The following is a 20788-nucleotide window of genomic DNA, read 5'->3' as shown; positions in this document are numbered from 1 at the left end:
GATTGTGAAAACCTTGCATCTGATGCTCCTTTTATCCAGGGTATGGACAGGTAAGTAAAAAAAAAATACTGATATAAATTAATAATTTATTTATTTATTTATTTATTATTTTATAATAAAAATAATAATTTTAAAAGGGAGAACAAAAGGTAAAACAAACTGGGTAGATGGAAATACAAGTGGTCAATGAGAGGGAGGGCTAAGGGATATCGTACATATGAGTTTTTTCTTTTTATTTCTTCTTCTGGGGTGATGATGCTCAAAAAATGATCCATGGTGATAAATACATAACTATGTGATGATATTGTGAGCCATTGATTGTACATCATGTATGGAAAGTATGTGTGTGAAGATTTCTCAATAAAAAATTTTTTTAAAAAAAGTTATCACCCACAATTGGGAGGGTCACATCTCCATGGAAACAATAAAAAAGCTCATATCCAGCAATATTGAATGAGGATTAAAGGACATGGCTTTCTGGCAACCATAATAGCTTCAAACCAGTACATCTATTAACTAGGGCAAAACATTTATTTGAATTTAAGACACTCTGTCACCTGGAATGGACAACTGAAAAGTTAGGTATCATATTAACAAATATTTCTTTATTTTTACTTAGGCCAATGAACAAGAGCCAAGGCTTTGATATTAGTAAAGTCTGAGTTTGAGTCCTAGCTCTGCCATTTTCTAGTTAGTTGATCTGTGAAATTCCTTTATTAAGAATCTATTTTTTTCATCAGCATAATGGGATGGTTATTTTAATCTCCCATCTCAAGAAATTAAATAAGGTTAAAATGACACGATGTGCAGAAAGCCTCGACATAGTGCCTGGAAGATGGTGAACACCTATTATGCATTGTTAATAATTATTATAGCATATTATCCACAGGCTGCCCTTTTTGACACAAAGAAGAGAGCATGGGGCTCAGGCAGCAGCAGAACACTGGGCACTGGATTGAGAGGAGATGCTGGACCCAAGAAACCAGAGGAAAGGGGCATGGACGCATAGCCAAAACCACATCTGATACATTCTAAGTTTAAGGCCAGACATTTGGGAGCATGCACTGATCTTGCAAAGGAAAAATTGCAAAAGCAAATCTTCCTTTAACAGTTGCTTTTTCAAGAGCTACCACATCACCTACCAAGGTGAATAACTATTTTCTCCCCCAAGTCTGGGTATAGAATAGTCACAGAGGGAGAAACTACAAGAGGGTTTATAGATGGAGTCAAGCTTTCCATTTTAGATAAGGGGCCCCAAGGTCATGAAAGCTTAAACAACTGGCTCAAGGTCACCAAACTAGCCACTTGGACTTGATCACCAGCCCCATTCAGGAGATGATCACGCTGCCTCGTTTAAAGTAAACATTTTATTTTTATCCTTCTAGGAAACAATTATACCATCACCTTGCAAAATGCAAAATAGGTGTTTATAATAGCTACTCAACAAAATATTGAACGATGCCCACCTGAATAGAATTCGGCTCTCATTTAGATGGTCTTTCACATCACTTACATCAGAGTCATTCACAAAAAAATGTACTTCTTTTTTCTTCACAATAAGTTCAGCTACCACTGGCTGCCAGAGAACAATCTTCAGTTTCAAGGGGGAAACAAAAGAACAAAAACAGAGTTATTTACATAATTTTCATTTGTAACGAGCTATAAAAATGTATCTGTAAGGGACATGAAAGGGACACTTCCTGGCTCCTTTTGGTCCCCATCACACACATGATAATATAAGCATTTATTTTGCAGGAAATTTATTTTACCTCTTCTGTAGCCCCACTTGTGAAAGAGAGCCTGGAACATTCCAGTTACTCAATAAATATTAGATGAGAAAATGAATGATTGAATTAATGATGAATGTATGAATATATTTATGACCCAATTGTAAAGCTTTAAGTTTTTGTCAATCATTTAAAAGAGAAATGAAATTTTGTCTCAGAGAAAGTTGATTGAACATTGGCTTTCTTTAATAACATTCCATGTCCTTGACATTATCCTCCTGTCAGTGTTTTTTTTTTTTCTTGAACCTAATTATGGCTTTTGAGCAATGTCTTTAGGAATATTTTATATTTTTCTAGTTTACTGCACTCTTTCAAAGCACTTATACTCTCATTTCATTTGGCCATCAGAATAACACTATATGAACTGAGCAGGTGCTATTATTTTCACCGTTCAGAGATAGAAATCAAGGCCAATGGCTGAAGTCTAAATTCATGCACCTAGGAAGTGGCAGAATAAGAAGCAAATTCTAAACCTCTGATGCTTCCTCTGGTGGTATTTCCTCCAGTGGTGTGGTGGCCAGGAAAATGTACCACTCAGCTCTTCTGATGGGAGGAGCATAATTGACTGAGGACCCCAGCTGCAGCCCATCTCCCTCCAACAAAGCTGTAAGTGGTGCTGCCCAGGGAGGCACCAGCCAATGTTTGAACACTGTAGGATGGGGGATCCTCTAAAGGGTGATTTTGGCTCACAGCCCAAGCCAAACCTTTACTAGAACTGCACTGCAGTCTTGAGCAATCTTCATGTACATTTCTCCTTCCTTCCTCTCTTCACCTCAAGAAGCAGACATGCATCATCATCTCAAGATGCTCCCTCCCATCTCTAGTTCCCTCCTCGCTATCCTTCAAAACATTCCTCCCATAAATCTCTTGTATTTCTAATCCCCTCTTGGTGTCTGCTTCTCAGAGAACCCTCACCAACAAACATGGAGCTATTCATTTCCTACCATGATATTTTGCAACCCTTGCCAATTTTCTCTATCTTTGGCATTTGGGGGAGATGGGTCCCAGGCATGAAAATTTTTATAAATTTCCCAGTGTGTTTCTGATGCTTATACCTTGATTAACAAGCATTGTTTTATAAGCAGAATTTTATTGAGCATCTGTCATTGGAGCATCTCTGTAAGCACACACTTTCAATCCATTTGGAATTATGAAATTGACTGAAAAGCCAATAGCACAAATGAAGATGATTTGACTTGGGGGAACCAACAAAATCATTTGAGAACGGAGAGGAAAAGAACGCTATGAAAAGAAGGATTTATACCGGATGCATACAAGTTAGGCATAAAAGAGGGAATTCAGCATGCAATGTTTATACAAAATAAAATCACTATAATGATAAATTAGGGAGAAATTACCTCATATGTTGTAGTAAGGTTCTGCAGAATTTGTACTTGCCTAGAGGTTCTAGGAAAAGCAGACAAAACTTGGCCACTGGGAAAAAATAAAACAGCATTTTGAGGTTAGGTAAAAAGTGAAAATAGATAAATTATACTGGCTTCTACATAACTGTAGAAAGGAAACAATCTTAAAAATTTTAAAAGGAAAGATGCGTTCATGCAGAATAAGTGGAAAAAGAGAACTCTCTTTTTGCTCTGAAGCAATGCGAAATCAATACCTCTCTTGAATGGTGTTCAGTTCTTTTCCATCGTGTGTGTCTATTTTAAAAATTAAATGTTTTAGGTGTAAAAGAAAATTATTCAAATAAATATTAAATGGTAGATTGGATTATGTACCCCAATTTAAACTTATTCTAAACCTTGATCTGTATTCCTGTGGGTATGAACCCACTGTACATAGGAAATATTGAAGATGCTATTTTTAGTTACAGTGTGGCCAACTGAAGCAGAATGGGTCATAATCCTATTATTGGAGGCTTTATAAAGAGAAAACCATGGGGAGATGAAAGAAGCAGGAAGTCAGAAGGAACCAGGAGGAGAAGAAAGGCTTTCCTGTCAAGCCAAGGAACCCAAGGTTTGCTGGACGCAAGAATGCTACCGACTCAAGGAGGGAAAAACCTTCCAGCCTCTGAAACTGTGAGTCAATAAATTCCCATTGTTTAAGTCAACCATTGTATGGTATATGCCACAGCACACTGGAAACTATCCTATTACGTAATAAAATGAACACCTGTGAACCCATCATCACACACAAAAAATCCAACTTTGCCAATATCCTTGAAGCTCCCTACATACCCATCCCCAACCCACTATCTGAAATTTTCTCTTTTGCTCATTTCTTTGCTTTTCTTTATAGTTATAGCAAACATGTATGGATTCTTAAATAATATGCTTGATTTAACTTTATAATAATGAAATACTATATATATATATATCCTATTTTTTCATTCAACATTGCATTTCCGAGATCATCATCTGCATTAAAATATCAAACTATACTTCACATGTGCAAGAATTTCTCAATAAGTAGAATTTTTATTCCATGGAGTATTCATATTTTTAATTTCATAAGATATTGTCAAAATATTTCCCAAACTTTCTGTATTGATTTATATTTCACTAGTAATGGGAAAGATTTCCTATTGATCCTCATTCTTGCTAATACTTGATGCTGTGTGACTTTTTAATTTTTCCCAACGAGTAGTTGTGAAATGACATCTTATTGTTATTTAAACTTTAATTTTCGGACTTATGAATAAAGTGGAGTTATTTCCACTCAATTCTTCACCATTCATATGTCCTTTTATTTATTATGTTTGTTTTATTTGCCCACTTTTTTTTTTTTAACATCTCTTTTATTAAGTTGCAAGCGGCCAGATTTGGCATCTTCTGAGGCCTCTAACAATAGGTATTTTAGCCGTCAGAACCTCAGAACAAGTGAAAGGTCCATGTGGAAGACTGACGACACTGGCTTCTCTTTCTAACGTTAATCTTTCATTGAGCTCCTACTACAGGACAGACATTTTCTAGGGTTTTGGAATATGTTCATTGTTTATTGGAACCTAGCTCCTGCCCTCAATAGTTCTCTCGGAATAGCCCACTCACCTTTTGTTTTCTTTTTCCCTTTTTATGCCTTGGTCCCTTTGACACCAACACAAGAACGCATTTTTACAGATCTCCGCTTCTGCTTTTTAACAAACTTCAACCAAATACTTTCCTATGCTCCTCGTTAATTTGCTGTCTTAATCTAAACAGAGGAAGAAGATTTCTATAGGATCAGCAATTGGAAAGGCTGACATTTTAGCACCAATGTCCAACAGTTTTGCCTGGCCTAATTTTCTTTGATGTTTCAAAAAACAGGGATGAGAGCAAGGTAAAAAGAGAAGAGAAAGTACTGTCCTGCACTGCTGAGAGAAGATAAATTTAATTCTCTTTCCCCACTACTGAAAGGGAGAGGCAGAATTTAGAATGTTAAATGCTTCAGTTTAAATACTTTAGAGAGAGCAACTGAGTTAATTTCTTCTTACAGTGGATATGGAATGGATGTAAGCTCTTGTAATCAAGTGCACAATTTAAATCTTAAGAATAGGTCAAGGGACACAAATAATTGTGTGTGGTCTAAGCTAACGTGCTAATTCCTAATTTCTCAGAGTATGCATTAATAAAAATTTGGCCATCATCATGGTGAGAAGCTGGATTTTCAGAATTACTGTTTCTGCATAATATATAAATGACTGAAAATTCTCCTTGATTCTAAAACAGGAATTGTGACTCAAAAGAAGTTCTATAAAAAGGACAGAAATTAAGTCTCTAAATCTAGCATGGTTATGCCCAATAATATTTCTTTTGCGTTCGTCCATATCTGGAAATATTAGCCATTTAGTTACATCTGAAAGAAACTCCTATTCTTGAATTAGGAGAAACTAAGTAAAAATCTGAGCTACAGTTTCAAAAAAAAATCATCTAAATTTTACCTGTCACATATGCTTATAATTTTAATAAAGAAAGTTTTATCTCAATAATTGATATTTATTATACGTTGAAATGATATTTTTTTATGTGCTTATGACTAAACTTTATAACATTTTTACATTTTGCCACATTTGCTTCAGAATAAAACAGTGCAGACAGAGTGCAGGTCCCAGTATCTCTCCCTAATCCATACCTCCCCACAGGTGAGCAGTACAATGAACTCAACATTTATTTGTCTCATATACCGTTCTAAATTACTACTAAATATACCTAATATACATAATAATATATAATGTTTTATATGTTTAAATTTTTTTTTATTAACGGAAAGAAAGAAAAAAAAAAAGAAATTAACACAACATTTAGAAATCATACCGTTCTACATATGCACTCAGTAATTCTTAACATCATGACATAGATGCATGATCATCGTTTCTTAGTACATTTGCATCGGTTTAGAGGAACTAGCAACAGAACAGAAAAAGATATAAAATGTTAATATAGAGAAAAGAAATAAAAGTAGTAATAATAGTAAAACAAACAAACAAACAAAAAACCCTATAGCTCAGATGCAGCTTCATTCAGTGTTTTAACATGATTACTTTACAATTAGGTATTATTGTGCTATCCATTTTTGAGTTTTTGTATCTAGTCCTGTTGCACAGTCTATATCCCTTCCGCTCCAATTACCCATTATCTTACCCTGTTTCTAACTCCTGCTGGACTCTGTTACCAATGACATATTTCAAGTTTATTCTCGAATGTCCATTCACATCAGTGGGACCATACAGTATTTGTCCTTTAGTTTTTGACTGGACTCACTCAGCATAATATTCTCTAGGTCCATCCATGTTATTACATGCTTCATAAGTTTATCTTGTCTTAAAGCTGCGTAATATTCCATCATATGTATATACCACAGTTTATTTAGCCATACTTCTGTTGATGGACATTTTGGCTATTTCCATCTCTTTGCAATTGTAAATAACGCTGCTATAAACATTGGTGTGCAAATGTCCATTTGTGTCTTTGCCCTTAAGTCCTTTGAGTAGATACCTGGCAATGGTATTGCTGGGTCGTATGGCAATTCTATATTCAGCTTTTTGAGGAACTGCCAAACTGCCTTCCACAGTGGTTGCACCATTTGACATTCCCAACAGTGGATAAGTGTGCCTCTTTCTCCGCATCCTCTCCAGCACTTGTCATTTTCTGTTTTGTTGATAATGGCCATTCTGGTGGGTGTGAGATGATATCTCATTGTGGTTTTGATTTGCATTTCTCTAATGGCCAGGGACATTGAGCATCTCTTCATGTGCCTTTTGGCCATCCGTATTTCCTCTTCTGGTAGGTGTCTGTTCAAGTCTTTTTCCCATTTTGTAATTGGGTTGGCTGTCTTTTGTTGTTGAGTTGAACAATCTCTTTATAAATTCTGGATACTAGACCTTTATCTGATATGTGATTTCCAAATATTATCTCCCATTGTGTAGGCTGTCTTTCTACTTTCTTGATGAAGTTCTTTGATGCACAAAAGTGTTTAATTTTGAGGAGTTCCCATTTATTTATTTCTTTCTTCAGTGCTCTTGCTTTAGGTTTAAGGTCCATAAAACCACCTCCAGTTGTAAGATTCATAAGATATCTCCCTGCATTTTCCTCTAACTGTTTTATGGTCTTAGACCTAATGTTTAGATCTTTGATCCATTTTGAGTTAACTTTTGTATAAGGTGTGAGATGCGGGTCTTCTTTCATTCTTTTGCATATGGATATCCAGTTCTCTAAACACCATTTATTGAAGAGACTGTTCTGTCCCAGGTGAGTTGGCTTGACTGCCTTATCAAAGATCAAATGTCCATAGATGAGAGGGTCTATATCTGAGCACTCTATTCGATTCCATTGGTCGATATATCTATCTTTATGCCAATACCATGCTGTTTTGACCACTGTGGCTTCATAATATGCCTTAAAGTCAGGCAGCGCGAGACCTCCAGCTTCGTTTTTTTTCCTCAAGATGTTTTTAGCAATTCGGGACAACCTGCCCTTCCAGATAAATTTGCTTATTGGTTTTTCTACTTCTGAAAAATAAGTTGTTGGGATTTTGATTGGTATTGCATTGAATCTGTAGATCAGTTTAGGTAGGATTGACATCTTAATTATATTTAGTCTTCCAATCCATGAACATGGTATGCCCTTCCATCTATTTAGGTCTTCTGTGATTTCTTTTAGCAGTTTTTTGTAGTTTTCTTTATATAGGTTTTTTGTCTCTCTGGTTAAATTTATTCCTAGGTATTTTATTCTTTTAGTTGCGATTGTAAATGGGATTCGTTTCTTGATTTCCCCCTCAGCTTGTTTATTACTAGTGTATAGAAAAGCTACAGATTTTTGAATGTTGATCTTGTAACCTGCTACTTTGCTGTACTCATTTATTAGCTCTAGTAGTTTTGTTGTGGATTTTTCCAGGTTTTCGACGTATAGTATCATATCGTCTGCAAACAGTGATAGTTTTACTTCTTCCTTTCCAATTTTGATGCCTTGTATTTCTTTTCCTTGTCTAATTGCTTTGGCTAGAACTTCCAACACAATGTTGAATAATAGTGGTGATAGTGGACATCCTTGTCTTGTTCATGATCTTAGGGGGAAAGTTTTCAATTTTTCCCCATTGAGGATGATATTAGCTGTGGGTTTTTCATGTATTCCCTCTATCATCATTTTAAGGAAGTTCCCTTGTATTCCTATCTTTTGAAGTGTTTTCAACAGGAAAGGAAGTTGAATCTTGTCAAATGCCTTCTCTGCATCAATTGAGATGATCATGTGATTTTTGTGCTTCGATTTGTTGATGTAGTGTATTACATTAATTGATTTTCTTATGTTGAACCATCCTTGCATACCTGGGATGAATCCTACTTGGTCATGATGTATAATTCTTTTAATGTGTTGTTGGATACGATTTGCTAGAATTTTATTGAGGATTTTTGCATCTATATTCATTAGAGAGATTGGTCTGTAGTTTTCTTTTTTTGTAATATCTTTGCCTGGTTTTGGTATGAGGGTGATGTTGGCTTCATAGAATGAATTAGGTAGTTTTCCCTCCACTTCGATTATTTTGAAGAGTTTGAGGAGAGCTGGTACTAATTCTTTCTGGAATGTTTGGTAGAATTCACATGTGAAGCCGTCTGGTCCTGGACTTTTCTTTTTAGGGAGCTTTTGAATGACTAATTCAATCTCTTTACTTGTGATTGGTTTGTTGAGGTCATCTATGTCTTCTTGAGTCAAAGTTGGTTGTTCATGTCTTTCCAGGAACCTGTCCATTTCATCTAAATTGTTGTATTTATTAGCGTAAAGTTGTTCATAGTATCCTGTTATTACCTCCTTTATTTCTGTGAGGTCAGTAGTTATGTCTCCTCTTCCATTTCTGATCTTATTTATTTGCATCCTCTCTCTTCTTCTTTTTGTCAATCTTGATAAGGGCCCATCAATCTTATTGATTTTCTCATAGAACCAACTTCTGGTCTTATTGATTTTCTCTATTGTTTTCGTGTTTTCAATTTCATTTATTTCTGCTCTAATCTTTGTTATTTCTTTCCTTTTGCTTGCTTTCGGATTCGTTTGCTGTTCTTTCTTCAGTTCTTCCAAGTGGACAGTTAATTCCTGCATTTTTGCCTTTTCTTCTTTTCTGATAAAGGCATTTAGGGCAATAAATTTCCCTCTTAGCACTGCCTTTGCTGCGTCCCATAAGTTTTGATATGTTGTGTTTTCATTTTCATTCGCCTCTAGGTATTTACTAATTTCTCTTGCAATTTCTTCTTTGACCCACTTGTTGTTTAAGAGTGTGTTGTTGAGCCTCCATGTATTTGTGAATTTTCTGACACTCTGCCTATTATTGATTTCCAACTTCATTTCTTTATGATCCGAGAAAGTGTTGTGTATGATTTCAATCTTTTTAAATTTGTTAAGACTTGCTTTGTGACCCAGCATATGGTCTATCTTTGAGAATGATCCATGAGCACTTGAAAAAAAGGTGTATCCTGCTGTTGTGGGATGTAATGTCCTATAAATATCTGTTAAGTCTAGCTCATTTATAGTAATATTCAGATTCTCTATTTCTTTATTGATCCTCTGTCTAGATGTTCTGTCCATTGATGAGAGTGGGGAATTGAAGTCTCCAACTATTATGGTATTTGTGTCTATTTCCCTTTTCAGTGTTTGCAGTGTATTCCTCACGTATTTTGGGGCATTCTGGTTCGGTGTGTAAATATTTATGATTGTTATGTCTTCTTGTTTAATTGTTCCTTTTATTAGTATATAGTGTCCTTCTTTGTCTCTTTTAACTGTTTTACATTTGAAGTCTAATTTGTTGGATATTAGTATAGCCACTCCTGCTCTTTTCTGGTTGTTATTTGCATGAAATATCTTTTCCCAACCTTTCACTTTCAACCTATGTTTATCTTTGGGTCTAAGATGTGTTTCCTGTAGACAGCATATAGAAGGATCCTGTTTTTTAATCCATTATGCCAGTCTATGTGTTTTGATTGGGGAATTCAGTCCATTAACATTTAGAGTTACTACTGTTTGGATAATATTTTCCTCTACCATTTTGCCTTTTGTATTATATATATCATATCTGACTTTCTTTCTTTCTACACTCTTCTCCATGTGTCTCTCTTCTGTCTTTTTGTATCTGACTCTAGTGCTCCCTTTAGTATTTCTTGCAGAGCTGGTCTCTTGGTCACAAATTCTCTCAGTGACTTTTTGTCTGAGAATGTTTTAATTTCTCCCTCATTTTTGAAGGACAATTTTGCTGGATATAGGAGTCTTGGTTGGCAGTTTTTCTCTTTTAGTGATTTAAATATATCATCCCACTGTCTTCTAGCTTCCATGGTTTCTGCTGAGAAATCTACACATAGTCTTATTGGGTTTCCCTTGTATGTGATGGATTACTTCTTTCTCGCTGCTTTCAAGATCCTCTCTTTCTCTCTGACCTCTGACATTCTAACTAGTAAGTGTCTTGGAGAACGCCTATTTGGGTCTAATCTCTTTGGGGTGTGCTGCACTTCTTGGATCTGTAATTTTAGGTCTTTCATAAGAGTTGGGAAATTTTCAGTGATAATTTCTTCCATTAGTTTTTCTCCTCCTTTTCCCTTCTCTTCTCCTTCTGGGACACCCACAACATGTATATTTGTGCGGTTCATATTGTCCTTGAGTTCCCTGATACCCTGTTCGGATTTTTCCATTCTTTTCCAGATAGTTTCTGTTTCTTTTTGGAATTCAGATGTTCCATCCTCCAAATCACTATTTCTTTCTTCTGTCTCTTTAAATCTATCATTGTAGGTATCCATTGTTTTTTCCATCTTTTCTACTTTATCCTTCACTTCCATAAGCTCTGTGATTTGTTTTTTCAGTTTTTCTATTTCTTCTTTTTGATCAGCCCATGTCTTCTTCATGTCCTCCCTCAATTTATCGATTTCGTTTTTGGAGAGGTTTTCCATTTCTGTTCGTATATTCAGCATTAGTTGTTTCAGCTCCTGTATCTCATTTGAACTATTGGTTTGTTCCTTTGACTGGGCCATATTTTCAATTTTCTGAGCGTGATCCATTCTTCTGCTGGCGTCTGGGCATTTAGTCAGATTTCCCTGGGTGTTGGACCCCACAGGTTGAAAGATTTTTCTGTGAAATCTCTGGGTTCTGATTTTCTTATCCTGCCCAGTAGGTGGCGCTCGTGGCACACGTTTGTCTACGGGATCCACCAGTAAAAGTTGCTGTGGGTCCTTTAACTCTGGAAAACTCTCGCCGTACGGGAGGTTCAGCAGCCAAAGCGTCTTGGAAGAGTGCCAGCCGGCCCGGGGGTCCGAACGCGGGGAGGATCGCCGGCCTCCGCAGCATGGGAGAGCGCCCGACTGAATTTCCTAGTCGGCCCGGGGCGCCAAGCGTGGCAGAAGGGCGCCAGCTGTCGCAGCCTGGGAGAGTGCACTGTTCCCAGCCGGACCGGGGAGTCACGTGTTTGGAAGGGACCCCCTGGTCACCGTTCTCCGCAGTCTGGGGATTTCCGACCCAACTCTCTCACTTGGTCCGGGGGGCCTTGCGTGTGGGGGCGCCAGCCGCCGCGGCCCAAGAGGTCTGCCTGCCCAATTTTGCCAGCTGGCCTGGGAAGGAGGAAGGGAGGGGCTCCGGCCGCTTGCCATCCCACCCAGGAAAGCCCGCACCCCTCAGTGATCTCACCGGAGCTGGTTCTCCCAGACAGTCAGCCGTTCCAGGATGGGGTATGCCATCCCTTTGATCTCCGTCGTGGCTCCTGGAGCTGCTCTGTATTGTGTCCACTCCCCCAGTAGCTGTTCTGGAGGAGGAAAGGTGAGGGTGGCAAGGCTGTCGAGGCTGGTGGCGGAGGAGCCGGTGAAGGTGGAAGAGGGCACCGTGGTGATTGGAGAGCCGCCGGAGCAGGAGGAGGAAGAGGGGAGAGGAGGGCGGGTGGGCGTGGGTGCCCTATTTGCCCATTTTTGTATTAGACTGTAGCTTTGTGAATTTTATTAGAAGTTCTTGCTATATTCTACTCTAATATTTTGTCAGTTGCATGTTTTACAAATATTTTCACTCATTTATAGTTTCTTTTTGTAGTTTTCTTTCTTTACATGTATTTTAGCCACACTTTCTTTATGTTTGTGCTTTTTTATGTTTCAGAACTCTTTCCCAAAAGCTGGATCATAAAGATATTCTATATTTCTTTTGACTTTCTCATTTAAGTGTTTAGTCCATTTGGAAATTATTTTTTTGTGTACAATATAAAGAAAGAATCAAATTCGTTTTTTTCTTCTTCTTAGCATCATTTATTGAATCTTTGATACTTTCCCTAGGGGTCGGTTATGCCAATTTTGTCATATGTCAAGGCTCCATATTGTTTCCAGAGACTATGTTGGTTCAACACCTTATTTCCTCTTCCTGGGTACACAGAGAAAGCTACATTTCCAAGCCTTGCTTCGGGTTGAAATGAGATCACTTCAGTTTTCCCCAAAAGGAAATGAGTGAGTGTACATGACATAAGGCAGTTGGCAGCAGGTCTGAGTCTTCATGTGCATGCACTTTCTCCACTCTTAGGGCTGGAAGTGAAGAATGCGGCAATGGTAGAGTTGCAAAATGGAATTAGTCCAGATCTGCAAGTTGGAGGAGAGTGCTAGGGAGAACCTGTGACCTTGATGAATTGGTAAAGTGAGTGGGAATAAACCTGTATTGTGTTGTAGCATAATCAAGGAGTAGCCTCACCACACAGTGTGGTCTATTTTTGAGCTCTCTATTATGCTCCAATACCTTTCATCTTGGTGTCTAGTTCATATTAAATCTTAATGTCCTATAAAACAAGCACCTGACCCCCCCCTTCCCTACCCAGTTCCTCTTTTATAAGAGAATCTTGGCTTGGTTCTTTGCTTTTCCTCATAAATCTAAAACATCAGCTTGTCATGCTCCATGAAAATTTTGGATTTTGATTAGAATTATAAATAGCTACAGATTAATAATTTGGAGAGAACTAACATCCTTATGATTCTGACTCTCCTTATTAGTCAATCCTGTGTATTTATCTATTTTTTCAGGCCTTCTTTAATAGCCTTCAAAAAAGCTTAATAATTTTACCCATAAATATATTGTACGTCTTGTTTTGGTTCGCTAATGCTGCCAGAATGCAATATATCAGAAATGGATTGGCTTTTATAAAGGAGATTTATTAAGTTACAAGCGTACAGTTCTAAGGCCATAAAAATGTCCAAACTAAGAAAGATACTTTGACCTTGTAGAAAGGCTGAATGGCATCTGAGATTTCTCTGTCAGCTGGGAAGGCATGTGGCTGTCATCTGAATTCCTTGCTCCCAGCTCATTACTTCATGCTTCTGATTCCAGTGACTTCCTCTCCAAGCATTTGTGGGCCCTCACCTAGCTTCTCTGCATTGGCTCTCTACAGATTCTGGTTTGCTTAGCATCTCATGGGAAGGCACATGGTGGCATGTTTCTAACAGCTTTCCGAGCATCTGTGTCGGCACTCCAAGCATCTCCAAATGTCTGTGTCTAGACATCTGCTCTCTGTTTCAGCTCTTTTAAAGACCCCAGTAAACTAATTAAGACCCATCTTGAATGGGAGGGGTCACATCTCTATCTAATCAAATGGTCCCACCCACAATTGGATGTGTCACATCTCTATGGGCACAACCTAATCAAGAGGTCCCACCCTACAACATAGATCAAGATGAAAAGAACATGGCTTTTCTGGGGTACACAACAGTTTCAAACCAGTGCACATCTTATCATTATATTTATTCTAATACATATATCCATTATTTTTTAAATACTATTGTTTAGTATTACATTTCTTAATTTTTTTCTGAGGTATAGAAATGAAATTTATTTTTAAATGTTGATTTTTCTAACCAGCTATCTTGGCAATTTTGGTTATTTTTATGCAGCTATTTTGAGGCTTTTTCTTTATAAGCAATCATAACTTCTGCACATAGTAAGTTTGTGTCTTTCATTTCAATATTTAAAATTTTTTTCCCTGCCTTTCTGTATTGGCCAGAACCAGATAAATTTGTTGAATTTATTTTCCTACCTTTGCCTTGTCATATTTCTTTATGCCTTGTGTGCTGATTTGAAACTATTACGTACCCCCATAAAAGCCATGCTCTTTTAATCCATTCTTGTCATTGCAGTGTTATTATGGGTGGGACCTTTTGATTAGATTGTTTCGATGGAGATGTGACCCACTCAGTTGTGGGTGGGACCTTTTGATTAGATAGAGATGTGACCCCTCCCATTCAAGATGGGTCTTATTTAGTTTACTGGAGTCCTTAAAAGAGCCAACACAGAGAGCAGTGAGATGAAACAAGCACAGATATTTGGAAATGCTGAGCAGAGAAATAAAATCCAGAGTTTTCTCTGGAGAGATTAAGAAGTTAAGAAAGGATTTAGAGAAAAAAAAGCCACTGGGATCAGAAACTGAAAGCAACGAACTAGGAGTAAAGACCAGATGATGCCAGCCGCATGCCTTCCCAGCTGACAGAGGTATTCCAGATGCCTGCTGCCTTGAAGATATCCTCTTCTTGGTGCCTTAATTTGGACATTTTCACAGCCTTAGAATTGTGACTTATAACTTAATAAATCCCCATTTCGGGTATACTGCATTCTGGCAGCTTCAGCAAACTGAAACACCTTATAATGCTTGCTGGGGCTGTGAAGAATTTTTAGTGGTTCTTTTACAGCCCAGGTAATAGATTAGTGTGATTCAACATGGGTCCACTTTATTTTCACATACCAGTTGATCAGAGAGAAAAGAATTTATTAGTAACTTTTCTCAAACCTGAAGCTCTTCATTCACTTTTTCAGGTGGGAGAGATTTGGATAAGAAAAGGAAGGAGGCCTGAGCTCAGGGATTGCAGTATGATACCCATTAACAACCATGGCTTTGCAAGGGTTCTGAGATACCTCTAAGCATCCACACAAGGATATCTGATTTAAGTTGAAATTAAGCTTTATTGGTGGAATTTGCCAGAGAGGAGCCCATTTTTCAACTGGAAAGATATTTTTCTTTCATTTTTATATGAACACTGCATTTGAAATGTGAGGATAATTACTTTTCAAATCAAAAAGAAAATCTTGTTCTGTTGATTTATTTGAAAGTAATTTTAGATTTTTGCTTCCAGTCAAGATGGAGAAACATGAGCCAGATTTACCCTTTCATTTGAAACAACTGAAAAAAACAGAGAAAATGCATGAAACAATGGCACACAAGACCTTGGACATCAGGCAACATGATGATTGAATGCAACCTGGTATCCTAGATTGGAGGATTGAACAGAAAAGAATGTTAATGGAAAAAAACCTGATGAAATCCAAATAAAATCTGGAGTTTAGTTGATAGAAAGTCCCTGATGTTAGTTTTTTAGCTTTGACAGACTGTGTAAGATGTAAGACGATAATGTGAGAGGAAACTTGAGTGAGGAGTATTAGGAACTCTCTGTACTATCTTTGCAAGTTTCTGTTAATCTCAAAATAAATTTTCTTTAAAAAATCCAAACATAGGATGCATGGGTAGTTCAGTGGTAGAATGTTCACCCTCCATGCAGGAGCCCTGGGTTCAATTCCCACACCATGCACCCAAACAAACCAAACCAAACCAAACCAAACCAAAAGCCCCAAACATGTACCAAAAGCTCTAGCAGCACAATAGAGGTTATATGATAACTTTTGCTTATTTATATTAGCAAAGTCATCATAGAAGAATTGATTAAGTAAGTATGAGCATGTAGAGGTACAAAGGCAGGGGACAAAGGATACCATTTGGAAAATGGCAAGTTGTTGATTGTTGTCCAGCCTTGGATACAGATATTTAGTGGAGTGGTGACAGAAATGAGATTGAAAAGTTATGTTATTCCTTCCCTCCAGAAAACGTTTTAAGGGCATTCTGAGAAATTTGAATTTTATCTTTTGGGCAATTAGAAGTTAAGGAAGTGCCATTAAATGACTGGGAGCTTATAAGAATATCTTTGACAGCAGGGAGGAGAATAGTGTCTTATTCTGGGAAGCCTGATTAAATTCTGGAAATAAGTCAATGGAGACTTGATTGTTTGAAAAGGGAAAGAGTGCTTCATGGAAAACTTGGATTGGGAAATTTTATGTAAATCCCTGGTACAATTTTAGCATAAACTATTCAACCAGTGCTTAAGGAGTAACCGGTGTTGGGGGATATTTCTTAAAGCATTATTCATAGTAATAATAACTGGAAACCATGTGCATGCTTATCAGTAACAGAATGGTTGAATATTGGTGGTCTCTCCATATTCGAGAATGTTTTAAAAACATTGTAAAGAGTGGACTAGGTTGACACTAGTTCACACGGAGGGATTTACAAGATGTATTTATAAACAGATGTAAGGTGTGGGAAACTGTGTGAAATATGATCCTATTTTTGTGACAAAGATAAATTAGGAAAAAAGGAAAATTGTGGGTGTGCATTAAAATCTGGAGAAATTTACGAATACATGAGAACCACATTGCTATCATTGATTTGGAGGGTAGGGGATGGTGAGGGAAGTATTGGGTGAGAAGGGGAGGGGGAGCAAACAAAGTTCCTTTTAAAAGAAATGTCTCTAGAATAATTTTAGTAAATATGATATCCAACTAATGTAAAATTTGCACATGGGCATATAGAAATACATAGAAACGTGCATGAAAGGATAATTGCCAAAGAGTTAATGATGGTTTTATAGGTAAAATATCAATGATTTTCTCCCTAATTTTATGCTTCTTATATTATTTACCATTTTTTTAAAAAAATAACTCATACTTTTATTGAATGGGGGGGAAGTTTTATAGAATCTACTCTCACTGTGAAAAAAAGTCATCACAGAACTTCTTGGTGACTTTGGTGATCCTCTTACAAGCACATTCCTGATTGTTTTAATAAACAAAATGTTCTTGGGACCCATTGGTGGAGCAAAGTCACTTGGCAGGTATTCTAGTCTTACATATTTTCTAGCTTGTAGTGTTTTCACCCTTGCATGCTCTATTTCGTGAAACTTTTGATACCCTCTTTCACCATCTGCCACAGAAACTCTGACATTTCTAGTTCACTAGAGCAGACCATGACTTTCCCAAGCTTCCAGAAATGTCCTTATGGCATGTCATCATCATCTCTCAAGGATCTAATTAGAAGGTTAAATCCTGTACTAATGGAAAGCCCACTTCCTTAGGGGTACAGCCCATTGCCTTTATTAACACTTTACTAAAACTGCTAGAATGCAGTATACCAGAAATGGGTTGACTTTTATAAAGAGCATTTATTAAGTTTAAACTATGGCTTTCAGAGAAAGATATCTTGACTCAAGAAAAGTTGATGTCTGTCACATGGGAAGGCACATGACTGGCATTTGCATCCACTCCTGGCTTCTGGTTACAAAGAGCTCTCTCAGCCCCTGTGTATCCTTTGGCTTCTGGCTTGCTTAGCATCTAATGAGAACGCATATAGTGATATCTGCTGGGCTCTGCATTTCCAAACGTCCCTCTCTAGGCATCTGCTCTCTGTCAGCACTCCAAACATCTCCTTTGGCACTCCAACCATCTCCAAATGTCTGCATCTGTACAGCTTCTGAGCTTTCTCTAAAATGTTTCCCTTTTTTTTTTTCTTTTTTTGCATGGGCAGGCACCAGGAGCCGAACCCAGGTCTCCAGCATGGCAGGTGAGAACACTACCTGCTGAGCCACCATGGCCTGCTCTAAAATGTTTTCCTTTTTAAAGGACTCCAGTAAACTAATCAAAATCCACCTTGAACAGGTGGAGTCACATCTCCATCTAATCAAAAGGTCATATCCACAACTGGGTGCAGCAAATCTCCATGGAAGTAATCTAATCAAAATGTCACATCCACAATTGAGTAGGTCACTCTCCATGGAAGTAATTTAATCAAGGGTTTCTACCCTAAACAATGGGCCTGCCCCCACAAAATTTGATTAAGAAAAGAACATGGCTTTTCTGGGGAATATAACATTTTCAAACTATTTCCACAGTCTGGCTGTGTTGTGACTTAAACCTAGTTATTGGTTTGGAGGCCAGGAGAGATGTGAATAAATAATGGCTGACAGTAGAAGATGCTGCCATAGAAGTAGACTCCCTCACAGCAGTGGAGACAATGGGACCCCTATATAACAGAGGCAAGGGGTCACTGCTTCAGCACTGGAAGCAAAATAAGCACAATTACAGTAACAGGCAGCAAGGTCAGGGCAGCAGCCAGAAGGAACTGAGCCTCAGAAAGCTGAGGAATTGGTTAAGATAACACTGTATCTGTAGGGACAATCTGGATGAGCAGCCAACAAGTATATTGTTCAATATATGCAATCAAAGCAAGAATGGATAAAAAGAGAGAGGCTGAAGGACAAATCCCAATAGAAGATCACAATCCCTTGCCCAGTTTCTGGATCTGAACCAGTTCCTAGATGCAGAATCCATTGCCTAGAGGAGGAGCCAAGTTCCCCGGAGGAAAGACCCCATAACAGCATAGAAAGGTTATAGGATCAATTCCCCCAGTCCTTTCCCAAAAGGACCTGTGACCATTTACTCAGGAAACTGCCCACCAGAAAAGGGGAATACTGAAGGATTTTGAGGTCTCTTAGATGCAGGGTCCAAGTTGACATTGAAACCTGGGGATATGCCAGCTTTTAGGGCATGCACAGGGCCCATGGTTCCACCCATGGTCATTTCCTGGTCCCTACATGTATCATTGAAAGGGACAGACGTGGTAGGTGACAGAAACCCACAATAATCCCTTGCCCGTGATTTACGAGTATAATTGTGGGAAGAGCCAAGAGGAAACTTGTGAAACTGCACTGTCCTTCCCTCCAGGCAAGATAGTAAATTAAAAATAAAATGCATCCTGGGATAAAATGACATATTAGTACCACCCTTAAGACCTAAAGGATACAAGGATGGTGGTTCCCTGCATATCTACATTGAATCCACCAGTCTGGCTCCTACAAAAACCAAATGGACCCTGGAAGATATCAGTGGACAATCATAAGCTCAACTCAATCTGGTGTGGTGTCTGTTCTAGGGAAGATTAACAGAACCTCAGAGACATGGTCTTCAGCCATTGAATTGTCCATCCTTATCATAGAAAGAGCATTAGAAACAGTGCACATCTACTTGGTACATACCAGTATACTTACAATCTTGTTTCAGTTTAAATTACCTTTCCACTATAATAATATATCCCAAAGGGAACTGGGCTGTCTAGATATCCCAGTCTGCAATATCAATAACATCATGTTACTTTTGGACTACATGAGAAAAAAGTGCCAAGTTCATTGGAGGCCTTGGCAGACACATGTGTTCCAGAGGATGGGAGATAAATCCTAAAGATTTAGGACTTGCCAAATCAGGGAAACACTTAGGGGTATAGTGGTTTGGATCAGGGTGGAACATCCTTCCCAAAGTAAAAGGACTGATTATTGCATATCATACTTCCTGTGGTGATTTGAAGCTGTTACATACCCCAGAAAAGGCCATGTTCTTTTAATCCATTCCTGTGGGTGAAGACCTATTGAAGGAAGGAACTTATGATGAAGTTATTTCAACTGAGATGTGACCCACCCCATTTAAGGTGGGTCTTAATCCCCTCATTGGAGTCCTTTATAAGAGGTTACACAGAAAAAGCCCAGAGAGCTCAGAGAAGCAGAGACATAAGGACATACACACAGAAACTGAGAGAAGAAGCCACTGAAGTCAGAAGCTGGAAGCAATAAAACCCGGGAAAGAGGGACCAGCAGGCATTGTCATGTGCCTTTCCACGTAACAGGGGTGTCACAGATGCTAGAAGTCTGTCTTCAGAGAAGGTATCATCCTGTTGATGCTTTAATTGGACATTTTCTTGGCTTTAGAAAGGTAAATGTGTAGACAAATAAATCCTCATTGTTAAAAATCAGTCCATTTTTTATATTGCATTCTGGGAACTTAGCAAACCAAAACACCTTCCATGACAAAGAAGGAAAAAGAAAACCTGGTAGGTCTCTTGGATTCTAGGAGCAGCATATACAGCACTTGGAAATACTGCTTCTACCCATATAATGGATGACATGAAAGACTGCCAGCTTTGTGAGAGCAGAAAATTTTCTCTGCTTTCTGGTGCAGTGTTGTTACTTGGTCAATGTGGCCTGGCAGACCATATGGCATTAGAGGCATCTGTGGTAGAAAAATATGCTAATTGTAGGTTATGGCCAATACCAATAGGAGAATCACAGTGCAGGTACCAATGTCCTAGAACAAGTCCATGACATCCACCAGGAGAAATATACACCTTTTGAAAAACAGCTCCTGGCATGCTGCTGGAGCTGGTAGAGATAGAATGGGCTATCAATGCTCACAAGGCCAATACCAACCACCAATACCAATACCAATCACTGTGATAGACAGAAAAGATCTTCCCCAAAGATCTCCATGTCCTAATCCCTGCAACTTGTGAATATGTTACTTTACATGGGAGCAGTGACTTTGCAAGGATGCTGGAATTAAGGATCTTAAAATGGTAAGGCATTGCTGGATTACCCAGCTGGGCCCAATGTCATCCCAAAGATGCTTAAACATGGAAAAGGGAAGCAGAATAATGAGGCAGAG

At 38.1% G+C, this 20788-nt stretch overlaps 1 protein-coding gene across 1 annotated transcript in view; it reads right to left on the bottom strand.

Moving 5' to 3' along the window:
- Positions 1-20788, bottom strand: part of CPB2 (carboxypeptidase B2) — an 80221-nt gene that overhangs the window by 51082 nt on the left and 8351 nt on the right. The window contains exons 2-3 of the mRNA XM_077158265.1: positions 3146-3221; positions 1467-1591 (exon numbers count right to left, since the gene is read on the bottom strand). Coding sequence (XP_077014380.1) covers positions 1467-1591; positions 3146-3221 — 201 coding nt within the window. The remainder of the gene's footprint in view (positions 1-1466; positions 1592-3145; positions 3222-20788) is intronic.

The sequence above is a fragment of the Tamandua tetradactyla genome, chromosome 4 (genome assembly GCF_023851605.1).
Source record: "Tamandua tetradactyla isolate mTamTet1 chromosome 4, mTamTet1.pri, whole genome shotgun sequence".
Lineage (NCBI taxonomy): Eukaryota > Metazoa > Chordata > Mammalia > Pilosa > Myrmecophagidae > Tamandua > Tamandua tetradactyla.
Note: the sequence above shows the minus strand (reverse complement) of the source record. Positions and strands in the feature narration are given on the sequence as shown.